This window comes from Calypte anna, chromosome 3, assembly GCF_003957555.1.
Source record: "Calypte anna isolate BGI_N300 chromosome 3, bCalAnn1_v1.p, whole genome shotgun sequence".
In the NCBI taxonomy this organism is placed as follows: domain Eukaryota; kingdom Metazoa; phylum Chordata; class Aves; order Apodiformes; family Trochilidae; genus Calypte; species Calypte anna.
The window spans coordinates 67,209,214-67,227,232 of record NC_044246.1 but is presented as its reverse complement, the minus strand read 5'-3'; the positions used below and the strand labels follow the sequence as shown (position 1 = coordinate 67,227,232).

Here is an 18,019-nt window from a genome sequence, read left to right as displayed (position 1 = left end):
ATTTTATGAATTTTTTACTATTGCTATAATTTTATTAGTACCAAGATAAGAATATACTGCTCTGATTAGAGTGAGAGTATTGGAATTTTTTCTTCAAATATCAAAATGTTATTTCTCATGAGTAACAATGAGAACAAGCTATGGAAAGCCAGCGTGCTACTTGATTACAGTAACACACTTCAAATGGTGAAAAATATTGCTTAGAAGAGAACAATTCCCTAAAGAAATAAACTGCAAAGTTAAATGCTTATATTTGAGACTGAACTGTTTTTGCAGAAGATATTTCACAAAATACAGTGATAAGAGATTCAGGATTACCTATATAACTTATCAAGATGGCTTTGAGAATGAAAATCTTCATTCTGAGCATCGCTAAGTGCAATGCACAACTTCTTTATCACAAAATTAGATCACAAACTCTATTATCCAAGCATCATATCCAGGTGAGTCTTTTGGGCACTAACTCAATACAACCTACTGTGAAGTCAATGAGACTACTACTGTTGACCTTAACAGAGTCAGCCTAGAGTGAAAAAGAGAGAGATGGAAATAGTATTGATTAATTAAACCCCTTTTCCCAGGGGAACTATGATACTACAAAAGTATCACAGTTTACTGGGTTTCTTCCACTATACGGTGCTAGTGTGTGTGTAATAATGAGTCTGCAGTGAATATATTATGTTTATTCCAGTGTAAAATTTCTAGCTAAAAAATCTCTTTAAGAATTTTATGTGATTTTTTTTTTTGCAGTTGTCTGTAGGTGCATTGTTATGATATCCTATTATCTAAAAATGAAAAAAAAAAAAAAAATCCTGCTCACATTGCTATAGAAGTATTGTGTTATCTGTGTGCTTTATCAGCAAGACACTGAAAGGATACTGAATTGAACAATGGTGAACGAATGGATCTCCACAAATTAGTTTGGCCTTAAACACATTAAAATTAGTTTCAGATATAAATTTAATAATGGTTCCTTTTCTTCAGGTGGAGGACCAGTAGCAGACATTCAGCTGATCAACATCAAAAATTTAAAAAGAAAAGAAAAAAATAAGGCAAATTGCAGATTGAACTTGCCACTAAAGTTTCACATATTTCTGAATAGTCTTGTCATTCTGCTTTGATATATTATTAAAATAGAAGATTGTTTCCCAGAGAACTGATAATATGTAGTGTACCCATTATAGAGGAGAAAATAAATGAGTTAGATTCTGAAATGAGTTATTAAGAGATTGAGATGAAATATGATTAAGATAACTTCCTTTTTTTCATATGCAATACTAGATAGATGTCAGTATCACTTTCTTGCTAAAGAAATTAAGTAGAAATGTATGCATTGCAATTAGTACAAAATCTAATTATTTGATGAGAAAGAAGTCTTTTTCTAAAGCACTAATTGCCACATATTTTCTTAAGGAGGAAAAGGAAAATTTCTTAAAGAATATTTAGTGTCAGAAAAAATTTAACATATCTTAGTTTTGTTCTTCATTCCAGCTTTATTTATTGCCTTCATTAAATATTGCTTAGGGGGTTTCACACTTTAGTAAAGTCTCTTCAGTCTTGTGCAACAAAAATTCATTCAGATGTTGCGTTAAATCATTAAGGAACTCGTATGGACAAATTAGATTCTTGTCTTTAAGAAAGGCAAGTATCATACTGGATTGTTTAAGCAGAGCTCTAGCATGTCAGAAATGGGAACCAAATCCCTCCCTTTACACACCTAGACTTGTTATTCCCCTTGGTATAATTCTTTGAAAAAATAGTTACCATCTTGAAATAGCCCAGTAGAGATCTTCTGAAAAAAATGGGACATCTAAAACATCTGAACTACACAAAGAATTTTGTAGCACTGTTTAACTTAGAGAAGAGCAAAGAGGAACTTGATAATGGTTTTTCTAGTACCTACAGCACTGCTGTAAGGAGGAAGAAAATAAAAGGTACTCATTAGCCACAGCGTGTATGACAATAAGTAATGGGCTTGAACTGCAGAAGGAACGATTAAGGTCAGAAGTCAATAAAAACAGGCTCCCAAACACAGAAGCTACAGGCTTAGTGCACACTGTCTCAGGAAAGGGCAATGAAAATTTCAGTTCACTGAAAAAGTACATGCTGTCTTTCACATAAACTACAGAAGGCCTTTAGATTGAGCTGGTTTTCTAATTTCAGTTAAGCAGAGAAGAAAAGGTGCTTATTAGCTTTTGATTTGCAAGCTCCAAAACACAAACAATATCCTGATGCAAGATAAAGAAATGCTTAAATACCTCCTTGTTGAAAGGACCATTCAAGCAGGGCTCAAGAATATTGTTGTTATTCTGAATCCAAGATCTGAATGTTTTGATTCCCCAGATATGTTCATTAATGCCCAACACCAACTTTTTCAATTAACTGCAAGTCATTATCACTTTTTAAAAACATGAATATGATCCAGGCTGCATTTCTTACCTATGTGGTTCTTGCCATCTGCTGGCAGGTATTTTATCTTGTGAATTTGCACTTGAAGTTAGTGAAAATTTATTATATGCTAATTAATTATATGCTAAAACCTGTATTATTAACAATCCTATATCATGTGCAAACATTGGGTGTTAATATTGCATACCAAAAACTTTGATAAATGTTGTTCAGTGAGTATTAAGATTAAAGCACTTCTTAAATACAATCTTAACAGAGACCATATTCTATATTAGCAAAGGAATCTTTATCATACAGCATCTAATCACTTGAAGAAATTCTACAGATGACATACCAATGACATAACAGTAAATCAATCACTTCACCTGCAGATGAAAAATAGTCATTCAGTTCCATACAAGTAATATCGTACAAAAGAGACAGACTTGCTGAGGTTGCCTTTTTTATATAATATAGGTGTTGAATAAGAATTACTTCAGCTAATATGGAAACAGAAAACTGTATAAAAGTCTCATATAAAGAACATCTGGACCTTGAGTTTTACTAACCTCCATGTTTAAGTGCATGGATTATAAGAATAGTTGCATTTATGGATAGGGTCTCCTCTCAGTATGCATTTAAAGAATATAGGAGCACTCTTCCTAACATTTCACATTATTAGATTTTTAAGAGTAATCTACATACCTGGTTTTAATGTTTTGATTGCCACGGGTGTGGTATTATTCCACAGTCCTTCCCATACCTCACCAAACTGACCAGATCCTAATTTTTTCAGCAATTTTAGAGACTGTCGGTCTATCTCCCACTGATCAGCTGTTTTATATGACAAATCAAAAGTAGAAGGAATTTGTACCTAATAAAAGAAAATAAATAATACAGTAATTGAGACTTCTACTTTTTTTCAATAATGTATATATCGTTGTTAACTATGTCATGTAAAGTTGCAACTGATATAAATAATATTCCTTAGAGAATATACATGTGAGAAAATGAACTGACAACATAAAATATAGCCTATATTCTGGATACTTTTTCTTAGAAATAAGAAGTAGTCTAAGGAAAATATTCTGCCATTTAAAGTAAAAATTAGAAATTATCCCTGTAGCAAGCTTTTTGAACAGGGATGTATTTCCTGAACCTTGTGGTTTTGACTCAGTAATTACTTATAGTCAGCTAGAGTTATGAAGTTGGAGCTTTCATCTCCATATACATTTATAAAAAGGTATTCATTAATCAAGATTTGGTATTCTTTCTCCTCCAGCCACATGATGATTTGTTGAAAATAGCATGGTGTTTTATTACTAACATGTCAGCAGCAAGAATTAAACTAGTGCTACCCAGACCTTTCTGAAAATAGACATATCATCAACATTTTGAATAAGCAGGAGATATGGGGTTAACACCTTACAAAAAACTCGTTGCATAGAGTAGCATCCACTCGTACCTTTAAGCATGGTTTTCTGAGTGTCATGCAGAGACCATCGCTCTTCTTACTGTAATAGTCAACAAACTCATACAGAGTTTTGAAAGTTTTCCTTCTGGCTAGGAAAAAGCCGCCTTCATCCAGCTTTCTGATCCTGTAGTGCTTCACAGACACACCATCAAAAACTAAGAAAATTGAAATATAGTAAGTTTCCAAGGTATATAGCAGTAGTAGAACATCATGGACAAACCATCACAAAATTCCTAAATTTACCTATAAGGACCTTAAAATAAATTATTTTACTTTCAAAGATGACAACTATTAAAAAAATCTCTTTCAAACCAAAGTCCAGTTTAGATAGCTTAACATATCTAGTCCAGTAGTCTTCAACTTCAGGTTTGGAGATTCTTTCTTGAACTATAAAAAGTGACACAAAAAATATGTAAGTACATCATCTGTCCTCAGCTCATGCTTACCACTGACACCGACACCAGCCAGGAGCATCTACTCCACAGTAATCATTTAGTCAGTTTTTAATATTTCATTTATCCATGATAATATTCCAAACAGCAGCTGCAGAGATGGCCGGAATTTTAAAGCAAACAGATATGTCCTCCACATGAATTTCTGAACCATGAATTTCTGATAATCACACACACCTTCCATGTGTTTTATTGAGGTCTGTGCATGTCTAAAATATATTAAAAAATCAGGACAATAATGCCGTGTCAAGTACCTGATGACTCCCTTTCCACTGAAATGTATTTTATTCCCATCTATTGTTCCCTAATCAACAAAACTTTTTTCTCCTCACCTTCTGAACGTTATTAACCTAATACACAAAATGTGACCCTCAGAACACTGCTTAGAGGTGCCAAAAAGAAGGCTGTGCCACTGTGTGTTGGGGTTGGACCCGGACCAGTAGCAGACCAGAGATGGACAAAAAACGCACTATCACTCTCCTGGTTATCACTCTCCTGGAATACCAGGTTTGTAATTGCTATCTCTGACATTTTCATGGCTTAAATGTCATTCATGGCTTACAGTAGTGAAGTCCAAAGTAGAGTTGGTACAGCCCAGAAAATGCACAAGACAATCCATTGGGTTGTGGGGAAAAAAGTATTTATTGTACCATTAATAAATAAATAAATAAAATTAAAATAGTGTTTCATCTTTTTTCACAATAAATATTGCACTGTGCAATTTTTATCGTAGGCCACCAGAGGGCATATAGGAGCTGTTGGAAATATTAAGGACGTTTCTACCTGCCACAGGTACTATTTTTAGAGCCCTGAGAATTTACAATTCTACTTGAGGGCCTAGAATGAGAATATTTTGTAACTATGACTTCAGAGTAGTTATCTGTAATATTTTTAATTATAACTACAGAGAATAAAGACAATCCCATCACAGTTTTCAGATTTAATTTATTTTAAATCTTACACCCATAATTAGTATTTTGATATATAAAATTCACGTATATTTTTGTGATGTATCATTTGGAAATGGGGCTGAAGCAAGATTAAGGAAAGATTAATCCAGTAACAATTAACTGAAAATCTAATGACTTTTCCAAAGTTCACATGAAAGTGCATCTGGCCAAATTAATTGCTATTTATCATGCCCTGAATAGAAGGCCATGAGGATGATTGTTAATCCAATCTCAGTTGTATATCACAAGTGATAGTAGTTTGACTACCTGCTTTATTTATTAGCAGCATTATAATTATTACTTGTGAAGCGGCTAACGTTAATGCAAGAGTTGGTTTGAAGGATGTGCCCTAATTACTTAGATAAACTTTGTATGAAGCCTTGTCACTGGGAGTGTCAAAAGTGCGTGACGAAGCTGGAGAAAATTTCTGCACTGACACCAATTCTTCTTGTGATAAGCAGCTGAGATTAGTGCAGTGTTTGAGAGGGGGTTGTTCACTTGTATCCCAGGGCTGAGTCTGGCTGTACAAGTCTTGCACAGGACACAGGCAGCACTGCAGGGTGGGGTGGCTCCTCTGCCCTACACAAAACAGAGCACCTGTCACCCAGGGAAGACCTAGCTATAACCCTCTTGTTGCTTCCAGTCATCCTTACGCCCATACCCAAGTGTTAAACAGGAAAGGTTCACAACTTGCAGACGACACTAAGCTCGGGGGGAGTGTGGATCAGCTGGGAGGCAGGAGGGCTCTGCAGAGGGGCCTGGACAGACTGGAGAATTGGGCTGATTCTAATGGGATGAGGTTCAACAAGGCCAAGTGCCGGGTCCTGCACTTTGGCCACAACAACCCCATGGGGAGCTCCAGGCTGGGCACAGAGTGGCTGGAGAGCAGCCAGGCAGAAAGGGACCTGGGAGTCTGGAGTGACAGAAAGCTGAACATGAGCCATCAGTGTGCCCAGGTGGCCAAGAAGGCCAATGGCATCCTGGCCTGTATCAGGAACAGTGTGGCCAGCAGGTCCAGGAAAGGGATTCTTCCCCTGAACTCAGCGCTGGTGAGGCCACACCTTGAGTCCTGTGTCCAGTTCTGGGCCCCTCAGTTCAGGAAGGAGACTGAGGTGCTGGAGCGGCTGCAAAGGAGGGCAACCAGGCTGGTAAAAGGACTCAAGCACAAGTCCTATGAGGTGAGGTTGAGGAACTGGAGAACTCATCATTATCTACAACTCCCTGAAAGGAAGGTGTAGCCAGGTGGGGGTTGGTCTCTTTTCCCAGGCAGCTCTCAGCAAGACAAGAGGGCATGGTCTCAAGTTGTGCCAGGGGAGGTTTAGGTTGGACATTAGAAAGAATTTATTTACTGAGAGGGTGATCAAGCATTGGAATGGGCTGCCCAGTGAAGTAGTGGATTCTCCATCCCTGGAGATGTTTAAGAAGAGACTGGATGTGGCACTCAGTGCCATGGTCTAGTAACCGCGGCAGCCGTGGATCAAGGGTTGGACTTGATGATCGCAGAGGTCCCTTCCAACCCAGATGATTCTATGATTCTATGAATTTCAACTTCACACAGCTTGACAGCAGCTGGGTTTAAGGACCATATCATTTTTCTCTTCAGTTTGCCCTTCCCAAAAGAATCACAGCTCCCAAATAGATTTAGTAGAAAGCCTCCTGCTATCGCTGGCAATGACACTCAATTAAGCCCAGCACATCTAAATTATGGCTTTTAATTAAAAAGAAGCAATGTCTAAAATGGCACCAACATGTTTAAAATTTAGTACATTTCACACCAGATGCTGGAGATATCAACATAAAAATCTGTCGACAACATGTGCATTTTTTAAAATGGGAAAACCTATTTTTAAAATGTCACACACTTTAAAATTATTGCAACACATCTCAGTGGCCTATCTGGTTCGATGAGTTTTCCATTTAACCACTCACAGCTGAGAAAAACCTTACTGAACATCATTTTTGTTTTAATTTAAATTGCCATTTATCATCTAAGTCTTGCAAATCACGAGTTTTCACATCAAGGCAAGTTAGGAGTGAAAAGTGAAATTTTAATGAAAGGCAGAGGATTTTTTATGGGGTTTTGGTTGTTTATTTCTTGTTTGGTTGGTTTTTTTCCCCTTAAGGAGATCCATTTCTCTTCCTCATTAATATTAAGTCTCTTATTCATTGCCCATATGAGTTTGAAACCAACCTCAAAAGCACAATAGTGTGGCGTTATGGAGAAAAGGATAGATAGGCCTCTGTTATCTGCTTAATGTTTGCACTTGAACAGATGACACCTTACTAAAACTCAGCGAATTCTACTGTACTTGTATACAGTACTTGTGTACAGTCTCTTCCTTTTCTACTTATTTGCTTTTTTATCTTTATTACACTTAAATCTTAGGCTGAACAACTAATAATATTTTCGTAAAGCTCTTAATTCTGAAAGCCAGGTTTTCACTCTTCTAGTCCTTATCATCTACCCCAGAACAAAACCAAAAAAGCAACAAAAGGTATAGAAAACCCAAGCAGTCCCACAGAGAGTGGGAGTTTGGTGTTTCTATCTTTTCTGCACTAAAAAAAAAAAAAAAAAATGGAAAAAAATAGGGAAATATTACAAAATATCAAGTTGTAACTTCTGCCCTGTCAACGTATCAGCTACCATAAAGATTGAATCCATCCAAAACCTTTTAAAAGAAACAGTTCTGAATCATTATTTCTCAAGAAAACACTGCTTTTCACACACTGCCTCAGCTTTGAGTGTCTCTTAACTCCTTCTTATGGAACAAAGAGGGGAGACTCAGAACAATTGCCTCCTCCATAGAATCTGGTGGACCAAAGAACCTTCCTTCCAATTAGCACTCCCTGCTTCATCATTTGCTTTAGAATGCACTAACTCTCCGCAGAGTAGACATAAGTAATGAGATTATGGACATACAATGTCTAGACCATTATGTATACTATTAGATTGGAAGCAAAAAAGCTTGCACAACACAAACAGATGTCATTCAGTCAAGCCAATTCAGTAAGCAGCAAATAATATTTAGCTGTTCAGAATGAAGTAGCATGCTGAAGCTAAATTGCATTCAGGTCTGGGAAGCTGCTGAAAGATCTAGCAGCACTGGTAAATATCATTAATACTCACTGCCTACAGACTGCTTCAGAATTTCTTTTTCTTTGCCTAAAAGAGCATAAAGGTTTAATCAATCTGAGATGACAAATGTATATAGCACACAAGCTCAGAGAACAACTTAGATTTGTTCATGAAGGAGGGGCTGGCTCCGGTATCTGGAGCCTTGCCTATGTGTATATAATGTTCTTCAGAGATACTCTTCCCTTCCTTCATGAAACATTCCATCATGGAAGAAATCCACACTGATGGCTTCATGTATTATCAGCCGCCATCAAATCTCCTGTTCCCAAATAAACTCATACAGAAACCTGAGAAATGCCTTCCACAAGCTTCTATAATTTAATCACGTATTCTAAATCAGTACAATATGGTTTCTATCCATGGAAAAAAAATTATTCAGGAAAAAAATTAAACAGCATCAAAGGGTGATCTCATCCTGCCACAAATGCTGGCCTAACTTTACTTTCATTCTCTTGGCTCTTTCTGTGCTGTACTTCATAGTTTAAATAAGGTACTTGATGCTTTCCTGTTAGAGGAGTAGTCTGGATGCTGGATTTTTAATCTTTCCTAAAATGCTACAATTTTTTACCAGTTTTAGTAATGTGTCCTGTATTCAAGTACCAGCATTAAGCAGATAAAACAGACCTATCTATCCTCTCCTATGTAACACTATCCTATTATCAGGCTAGCCCAGCCCCTGGATGAAATCAGTTAACTGAAGAAGACTTGAAGAAAGCTGAAACAGTGTAAGATGGGAATCAGTTGGCATATAGAGGGAAAGCATTTTGAAAATCTGAGGCTATAACAGTCTTTGGACGAAAGGGTACAAGCACAGGGGTCAGATCTGTGACAGTTCAGAAGCTGTCTGATTCCTTGCTCATGTTAATTTTCCTATCAGTGTCTCTTGGCAAGAAAAAATTTCCTTGAGGGCAAACTGAAGACTATGGAATGAACTCACTCAGAACTACTGTCATATTTATTTCATAAACTTCCCTGTATTGCGGTCCAATGGTAATGTATATTTCTTGTCAATAAAGAGCAACCCTCCCATTACCACAAGTTATTGCAGGTATGTAACCCTTCCTTATTATTTGGAAAGAGAAACCAAGAATGTGTCAAAAGTTCATTACAATGCCCAACGTGGTTTTGGTAATGCTCATAAGGTGACTGAGATATAAACATCCAGCACAAGATGTCAATATGAAAGAATCTGGTTATGCACAACGTGTCTCTTATTTTACTAATATAATTCTGCACATGTCAACTTACAGTTTACTCACAAACATCAAGTGTCTTTACTGGCCTGTGGAATTATATAGGTAAAACACATCAGAAGGTTTGGCTGTTTAGTCCTGTTATCTCAGGGACAAGATTATACTCTTGACTCACACTTGTATGACAAGTTTGATAGAAAGCAGAAACAACCAATGAACAATCACATTTACTGTCTAAAATGGAAAATATCTATGACATGAAAAATATTGCATGGATATAAATGTAAATAAGTAAAATGATTATCAAATAAGTGTGCTTATTTGATAGTCTTTCAGATTCAAGGTAAAGAACTTCAAATAAATTTCAAAATATATCTTCAAACTAAATCTACATTTTTGCTGATGTTTATAACTAATTTTTAAATGAAATTACTGATTCTGAAGTACAGCTTTGAAGATCTTCCTATCATTTGGCCCGAAAACAAACAAGTATAAACCTAAGGGTGTGCTGTGGCAATAATTTCATCTTAAACTGCAGATAGCTACCAACATGGTTTAATTTTTATTTTGTATGCTAATCAGAACAGGAATGTACACCTATAATGTATTTTTCAACATTTTAATCACAAGTTTCTATTTTAGGGCAATTGGCGTACTGGAAATACTAAGCATAAGAAATTCATGTTCTAAGCATATTAATAAACAAAGCCTTTAAAATAAATGTTAGTAAAAACTCAAGTTACTCTTGCCAAGTTTTCTTTACATATCTCCAGGGAAAGAAAAATTATTATGCACGTAATTACAATTCCATGCCCACTGTTTATTGTTCTCAAAAATTAAAAAGTCCACATAACCTGAGAAATTTTTTAAACATTGCTTATGATGAAAAAGTAGAATATACCTGAAAGTGCATATTCGCCTTTTAGACTTTCACTTTCTCTGATTAGGAAGGCTCCTGCCTGGTTTCCAGGGTATGACAGTTGTCTCTCGGCATCTGCTCGTTTGATTGAGCCAAAAAACCATCTGAACAAATAAAAAACATTAATTTTAACAGTCAGTGAAACATACCAGCAAGACAATTTAGCTTTTATAAACACGCTGCATATTTACTAAAAGATAATCTGTGCTGGGTTAATTAAATTCCAACAGCACAGGAAAAAAAAAAAAAGCCAACAAGACATAGGCAACAAATTTGCTTCTCGAAAATATTCACATTTGAATCCAATTTGATTTTTACAGCTGATGGAAAGTCCTACTGTTTTCAAGGGAATGAGATATCAGAAATGACAGTGGTCTTGTCGCAGGAAAGATTCACCAAGAAATTTTGCCAGGGCTACTGTGTCAGTAATGGATGCCCAGTCCATTGATGCCACTTGAACTATGTGGAATATGTGCTAACGTCCTAACATCTTAAATGAAAACAGACCTCAGAAACTGCAGAAGTGCTTTCAGGTTCCAAGGTGTTACCACCCTGCAGCCTTCCCCATTCCACTGCCATATCAATGCCCAGATGAGTTGCCAGCAATTTTTAAGCTCTGCTGCTGTTAGACAAACAAAAGCAGCATGTCTCTCCAGTCACTGCAAGCCTCACAACATCCATACTCTGTGACATGCTTCCCCTATCTGTGCCTTTAAAAATATATTTTTCCTCTCTCATTAAACCCTGCAGTTTACAAGGACTTCTTCAAGCAATAGTTTTAGTTTGCTCCTTTGAAGGCACTATTCAGCCCTTCTGCTGCTTGGTGCTGAGTGTAAATAAAATGGAAATATGCCTGAGATGAGTCAGCATTTCCAACTGGGGTGGCATCCAGCTGCTTCCCAAAACACAGACAAATCTCTTTCCAAGATTAGCTCCACCCGTGATTTGAAGCAAATGGTGACAAAGTTATCAGAAACATGCCATATAGTCATAGGATAACTCCTTTTAAATTAATCATAGCTAAACCTAATATGCAAACTTTTAAGATAAATCAAAGTGTTGCAGCACACATAAGTTGCCTATTCAGTTAACTACTTGATTTGTCAGTTACTAATGAAAAGTGGAGAAGGAGTCATCAGCAAACTACTTTAGTACCTGCAATGCTTGCAATCATTATGGGGAATGAAGGAAATAAATGAGAACATTAGGTGACAACTTGGCTGAGGAAGAATGAGGAATGGAAAATGGTTTTGTATGAAAAAAGAGGAAATAAATGGAGGCAAGCACAGATGATGCTAACCCACATTCAATATACTTTGTTAACAGAAGAAAATTAAATCCAGATATTCTGGGCTGCATTCCTGCCCTCTGACTTGAAGATGACTTGGATAAAATAGGTATTGATACATATTTGGCAAGAGAGGGAATCTCATTAGAAAGCTGTAATACATTAGTAATAATTTTAATTAGTTAAATGTGTTCATTAATTCAACCAATTAATTAAATCCATTCATTAATTAGACTCTCCAAAGCTAAGAAATCAATAAATGCTCAAATCCTTGACTGAGATTCTTGTCTAAGGAATGAGAGGAGAGAGTACAAGTTCAACTCTAATCAAGTCCTGAAGAAAATTTGTCCATCCTAAAAATTGGATTAGAATCTTTACAAATTATCTAAATATATTGGCTCTGATAATAAAATCTGAGAAATTACTAATTACATGACCTGAGAAAAAAATTTAATGGGTATTTTTCTCCTTGAACTATATAATTTAGTAATGTCCAAAGCAACTGATTCTCATAAGACTATATAAAAAGATGCATTTAATTTTTTTCCTTTCTTCATGGATTAAGAGCATAGCATCCTGTCAAAAGGATTTCATTTTTTACCAGGCCAAAACAGCTTCCTATGAATTGCTAGCAAGGTTTAATTTTATGTTCAAGATAGTCAAAAGTCAAAGGTATATACACTGCTAGTAACTCAAACTACTGAAACTGAAAACATAAGCAGTAATACAGCGTATGCAACAAGAGGAAATTATTGTTTTATTTGGCAAATATAATTTAAATTATTATTACACTTGTGCATGTGAAATCTCGTCTATAATATAGATTGCCATTTTGGAAAAAAACTTCAAATATATATTATATTTAGCAATTTGACTTCGAAATATTACAAGTTGCACATTCAGTTTTATTAGGTTGAGAAAACATAATTTAAATCAATATGAATTTACTCCTAAAGGTTATATGAATGATATGCAATATGTATGTTCTCACTCCAGCTAAACTTTGCAGGTAAAAAGATCCTGACTTGCAGAATAAGATAATTAGAGCAGCAGTATTTGAGAAGGTAAGTGTAACTGAAGCAATTACAGAGAGTGAAAAGTGGATGCATATTGTATATTAACTCACTTGCCTGACTTTATATGATCTGATTAAAATGTTTCAGAAAAATATAACAAAAATCACTTTTAATAGCACTTGAATATGGGATTCTTAGTTCAAAGTCATTTGGCCTGCTGTAATAATAATACAGTACCAAAACCAATACTGGTTGTAAAAAAAATTAAACACTTAACCTCAAAGAAAATAATTTAATTTGTTATTCGCTTTTTTTAACAAAGCACATCTGAATTTTAAGCACTATTTTCATTATAAATAGAAGTTTAAATTCCTTTTATAAATCATGAAGGGCTTATTTCAATTTCTATCAATTGAACTTATGCTTCAAAAGGCTTAACATTATACTTCATCCGAAAGTGTGTGTCTTAGAGGAAAAAGCATTCTAAAGAGTAATAATGAATCAAAGTAATTGCTCACCATGAGATATTGTTCTGCAGTGTAGGAAGGTCAGACCAAAGCATCACCCATTCTTTAGTAAATCTATGTGTTTAACAGCTCAAAGACAGATGAATGTTTTGCAACAGAACACTTGGAGAAACAGAACTAAAACATAAAGCACTATCCATCGTACAAGTTACTCAGGCAGCACTTTCTCTGACTCCAGTGTGCTGTATTGACACCAGGCAGCTCAGGAGAAGGTTGAATTAGCAATTCATACAGCTTCACTCTGAACTTCAGGTTGCAGTCAGATCCCTTTGGGTCACAATCGTCAATGCAGAATCATTAGACTGCCAGGTATGGAACACCTGAGTGCATTCAGACTTGGGCATACGATTCCCTTTCTAGCAGGAGCTGTCTAAGTGTCATAGCAATAGAGCTCTTGTGTCACCGAGACCTAGAAATTTGCTTTCTTGGCCAGCTCTGTGTGCAATATCCCAACCCCCTTTTCAGCATAAGATGCCATTTTGGCCTTTAGGGGATTGTTTCTAGAAGCTTTCTCAAAATCCCTTCTCTCCAGCATCATTCATAGCTCTCAGGAATCCCTTAATTGAAAATTCCAGGCTACTTTCAGGTCACTTCTGGACACCATGGTGTAGATGATGCCCGCTATGAGAATACCAGTGAGGGCTGTTGTAGTTATTCAGAGCATAGTAATCCCACCTCTATTGGCCATCAATTCCACTGGCAGATTTTTGATTACAGGATCATCATCATAGATCATAGAAGGCTTTGTAATGGGATGTTCCCTGACTTTGATGGTATCACTGCTGAGACCCATATTTCTATCCTATTGCCCTTTTCTTCCAGCAAAGAAAAGGATGTATTTCATTAAGCTGAATGCTGGTGGTTACACCTGAAGGGCAAATTTTTTTAAGTCCTAGAGATCATTCTTACTCCTTCCTCTCCATGCAGTCCAGCTTGAATTAAAATAGAGTCATGACTTAAACAGAAGTTGACAGTGTTACCTGGCTCCATCACCTCCTTTGCTCAGAAGCTCTCTGCTCTCCAGATCTCCAGATCTGCACTGCTGATCTCTGTCACAGTATCAAGCCCATTTACCTGGTGATCCCTCTTTGTCTATCCCTGTGCTTTGCTACATAAAAAGCCACTAACATAAAAATAGTTTCTACTTCTGCACATTGTTTCTTACAGCATGAAGATAAGTCAGGAACTTTTAAGCTGCAAAAGTAGAAGAGAGGAAGAGCAACATGGGCCAAGTGTTACCACATACCGCATAGCCACTGAAAGCATCACTAAACCAAAGAAAGATAAAGAGGCAAAGTTCTGCAATGCCATTGTACCTCCAGCAGTGCCAACGTACCTCCAGCAAAGTTTCCAGTGACTGGCAACGGCTTGAAGAAGACAGAACCCCAGCAGAAAAAACCCACAAATATTCCCATCCAAAAAAAGAATATGCAAAATGAGTTTTCCCCCTCCTGTTTGATCTCATTAACTCAATATCCCCTTCTGATCATATCAGTGCAATTTATTCATTGGAGGCTGAGACTGAATATTTAACTGCAGCCTCTTCTTCTCTCATGAAATTTATTCTACTCAACATTCTAAGTTAAACTCAAACAAAAGGATTCCTTGCCATGTTCAAGTTAAAAAGATCTTGGGTAAACATTTTGTGACAACCTACAGTTCCTTGGACAGCCTTCTTACAATCCCTTTGCCCCCTTCCCTCTTCCCATACACTAGAACTCCATGCTTAGTCCCCTCTAAATCCCAAACACAGTAACTCTTGAGTCTAATTCAATGTGTGTGCTGAGCCAAAGCCCTTCAGTCATGGGCCAGACAAAACACTTACTGGGAGACAAGAGTTTTCTTGGGCAGACCCTTTCAGTTTATTCAAGCTTGAGGTCTAGAGTTTGTCATCATCTTAACCAAGACTAACTAATCCAAGCCCCAATACTAATTCTAGACCTGATTTGAACATTAGCCTAGAAGCTGCTTTCTGCAACTTTGATCTTCCTTGAGCAGGTCCTTAGCAGGTCCTTAGCAGCTTTAGTCACACTATTCATCTTTCTTCTAATCCTAATCCTAGGCATGGGCTGACCTCTGCCTAAGATCCTCAGTTATACCAAATGAACAAGAAACAAGGTACAGGCCAAGTGCCATGCAGAAGGATGGCTTGGCATGGGCCAGACACAAAAGTAGGAAGGGGAAAACCTTCCTTGTATGGCCACTGCTGCCTTCCTCCACCTCTACCATTTTCCTCCCTTTGAACCTAATCATTTGCTTTTGCAAGGTTATTCAAAGACCATGGAGACATAAAAAAAGAAACAGTAGAAAATCAGTCACCTGACATTTCTTTTCAAAAATAAGAGAAGACTTTATCTTGGACAGCATGAGCCTCCATTGGATCAGCAATTTGTGGCATAAGGGCATCTCATTCCTCATTCTTCCTAAGTGCTTATGATCAGGTTTTACCCTCTCATGTTAAGGTAAATCTCATGCGACCACTAAATTTCAGCAGCTGGGAGAGTTTGTAGCAATTCCTGTGCTACAGAACAACAAGTCTCCATTACAGAACAAATGATGATGAGAAACAGGTTAGCTGTCCCTCCAGAAGATTAACTGGAGTGTGTTAACTGTGTCTTTACTACTAGGCTGCGAGGAGAATAAAAGATTTCTTACAATGAGAAGAGAAATAATTACTGCAATTTAAGCAAAATCTTTGAGTGAAGATGATGAACCATATCCCAACCATAACCCCATTTCTTCTGGAATGCAGAAAGCCTGTGCAATAGCTGAAACAAATAAAAAAAAGCTTCAAGTTCATATTTTAAATGCTTCTAAAATTTACAGCCACAGAATGCTGTAACTGCAAATTCTAGAACACCAAAGTTAGGAGATGACAATATTAATATTGCTTTCATTGCATCAACACAGCCATTTTCAGGAAAATTCAGTATGATACCATCTTTAATTACATCCAGTGCTTCCTACAGTGTTAATACAAATGAAGCTCATTGAATAGTTACCCTCTATTTTGTTTTATCATTCTGTAGATAGACTTTATTTACAGTACATTGTTTAGTCTCTGCGCTCAATATGAGTTTTAAAATTACACGAATGGCTGATTTCCTAGCTGCCTCTATTATAGTGTTCATGATGATAATATCCAGATGTTTTTTAACACTTATTGTTTTGCAATGCTTCTGCTTGTAAAATATTTTTTACAGTGAAGAAACACCACAGAAAGGGACTAAGACATTAATAAGCATTTTAAGACAATAAGCAATAAGACATTATAAGCATTTTTTACTACTTTTAGATGTTCAGTTTGAAATGCCTAGGGCCTGCATATCAGGGAATTTAACATTGTACATAACTTAGTAGTTTATTCAGAGCTGCTAACTTCTAGGTCACAGAAGAGAAGATGCATAGAAAGCTAAAGAGACAGAGAAAGACAGACAGAGATCCTCCAGGCTCTTATTCAATTACTTTCATCATATGACCATCCTGTGATCACTGCCCTTACTCAGCACATGGAAACCTGAACATGCAGGACAAAGAGGGCTGCTTAGCCAGCTTTTAATACATGCCAGGTTTGCAGTCTGCTGTGGGTAAACAGTAGTGCAGAAGCAGGGACAGAAGTAGACCAAGGGTGCCACTAGCATATCCTCCCTGTGCTGAGAGGATGGAGGCTCCAAACACTTGATGAGTTTTCCCAAAATATCAAGAATATAGACTGCATATGTCAAACAGGAATGAATCTGTTGGATGACAACATATAAAGTGCAATTTTATATTAAAAGACTTGGTTACTTTGAAGCAAAGTATTCTTAGGTAGCAAAAAAGCACACTTTTGCTCTCGATATAGCTATCTCCCCTACCAAATACCCCCTTCTGACAAAGTGCACGCACAAAGGACTTCTCATATTGTTCTGGGTCACATTTTTTGCTTTTGAGGAGAGGCATTCTGTACCTGTTACCAACCCCAGAAAATTCACCTCCAATCAGGTAATCTGCAAAAATTACAAGCAGGCAAACAAGCTTTTCTGATAGAAAAAATATTAGGCTGTCTTAATTATGAGGCTAATTAAATAACATAATGTCTTGAAATGTCAGACATTAGGAAATATCACTACAAAGATGAAAGTCTTCCAGATATAACATAGTTAAAAAACAGATGTGCTTCACAAATTATGAAATGCATGTGTGAAGGAGAGCGTGGGAGATGAGGACTGGCTGCTTCAAATTTCTCTTTATAGCCTACAGTGAACCTAGAGACAGCACTGCAAAAAAACCAGAAATATCTATAGTGAGGCTAAACCATGAAGATGAAAACTTGCAAAAGATTCCTTTCTTTAGTATACACAAAAATATAAACCTTCCAAGATTGGAAGCCTGTGGTGAGATGGCAGCTGTGCCCCTGCAGCCCATGGAGGAACACGGCGGAGCAGTCCCTGAAGGACCACGGTGGGGTAAATGTGGATTTGTAGCCCCTGAACTGTCACAGACGGGCAAATGTGAAGCTGCAGCCTGTGCAGGATCATGCAGAGGGTCAGGTGTGGATCTGCAGCCATGTAGGACCCCGTGTCAGAGGAGGTGACTGCTCCCGCAGCAGCCGTGACTCTGTGTGCAGCCCAGTCGGGAGCAGTCTGTGCCTGAGAGACTGCACCTGTGGGAGGGACTCATGTCCCAGGGGTTCC

At 37.1% G+C, this 18,019-nt stretch overlaps 1 protein-coding gene across 1 annotated transcript in view; it reads right to left on the bottom strand.

The window, feature by feature from the left end:
* Positions 1-18,019, bottom strand: part of FRK (fyn related Src family tyrosine kinase) — a 46,679-nt gene that overhangs the window by 13,753 nt on the left and 14,907 nt on the right. Inside the window, exons 3-5 of the mRNA XM_030447261.1 lie at positions 10,495-10,616; positions 3,854-4,017; positions 3,094-3,262 (exon numbers count right to left, since the gene is read on the bottom strand). Coding sequence (XP_030303121.1) covers positions 3,094-3,262; positions 3,854-4,017; positions 10,495-10,616 — 455 coding nt within the window. The remainder of the gene's footprint in view (positions 1-3,093; positions 3,263-3,853; positions 4,018-10,494; positions 10,617-18,019) is intronic.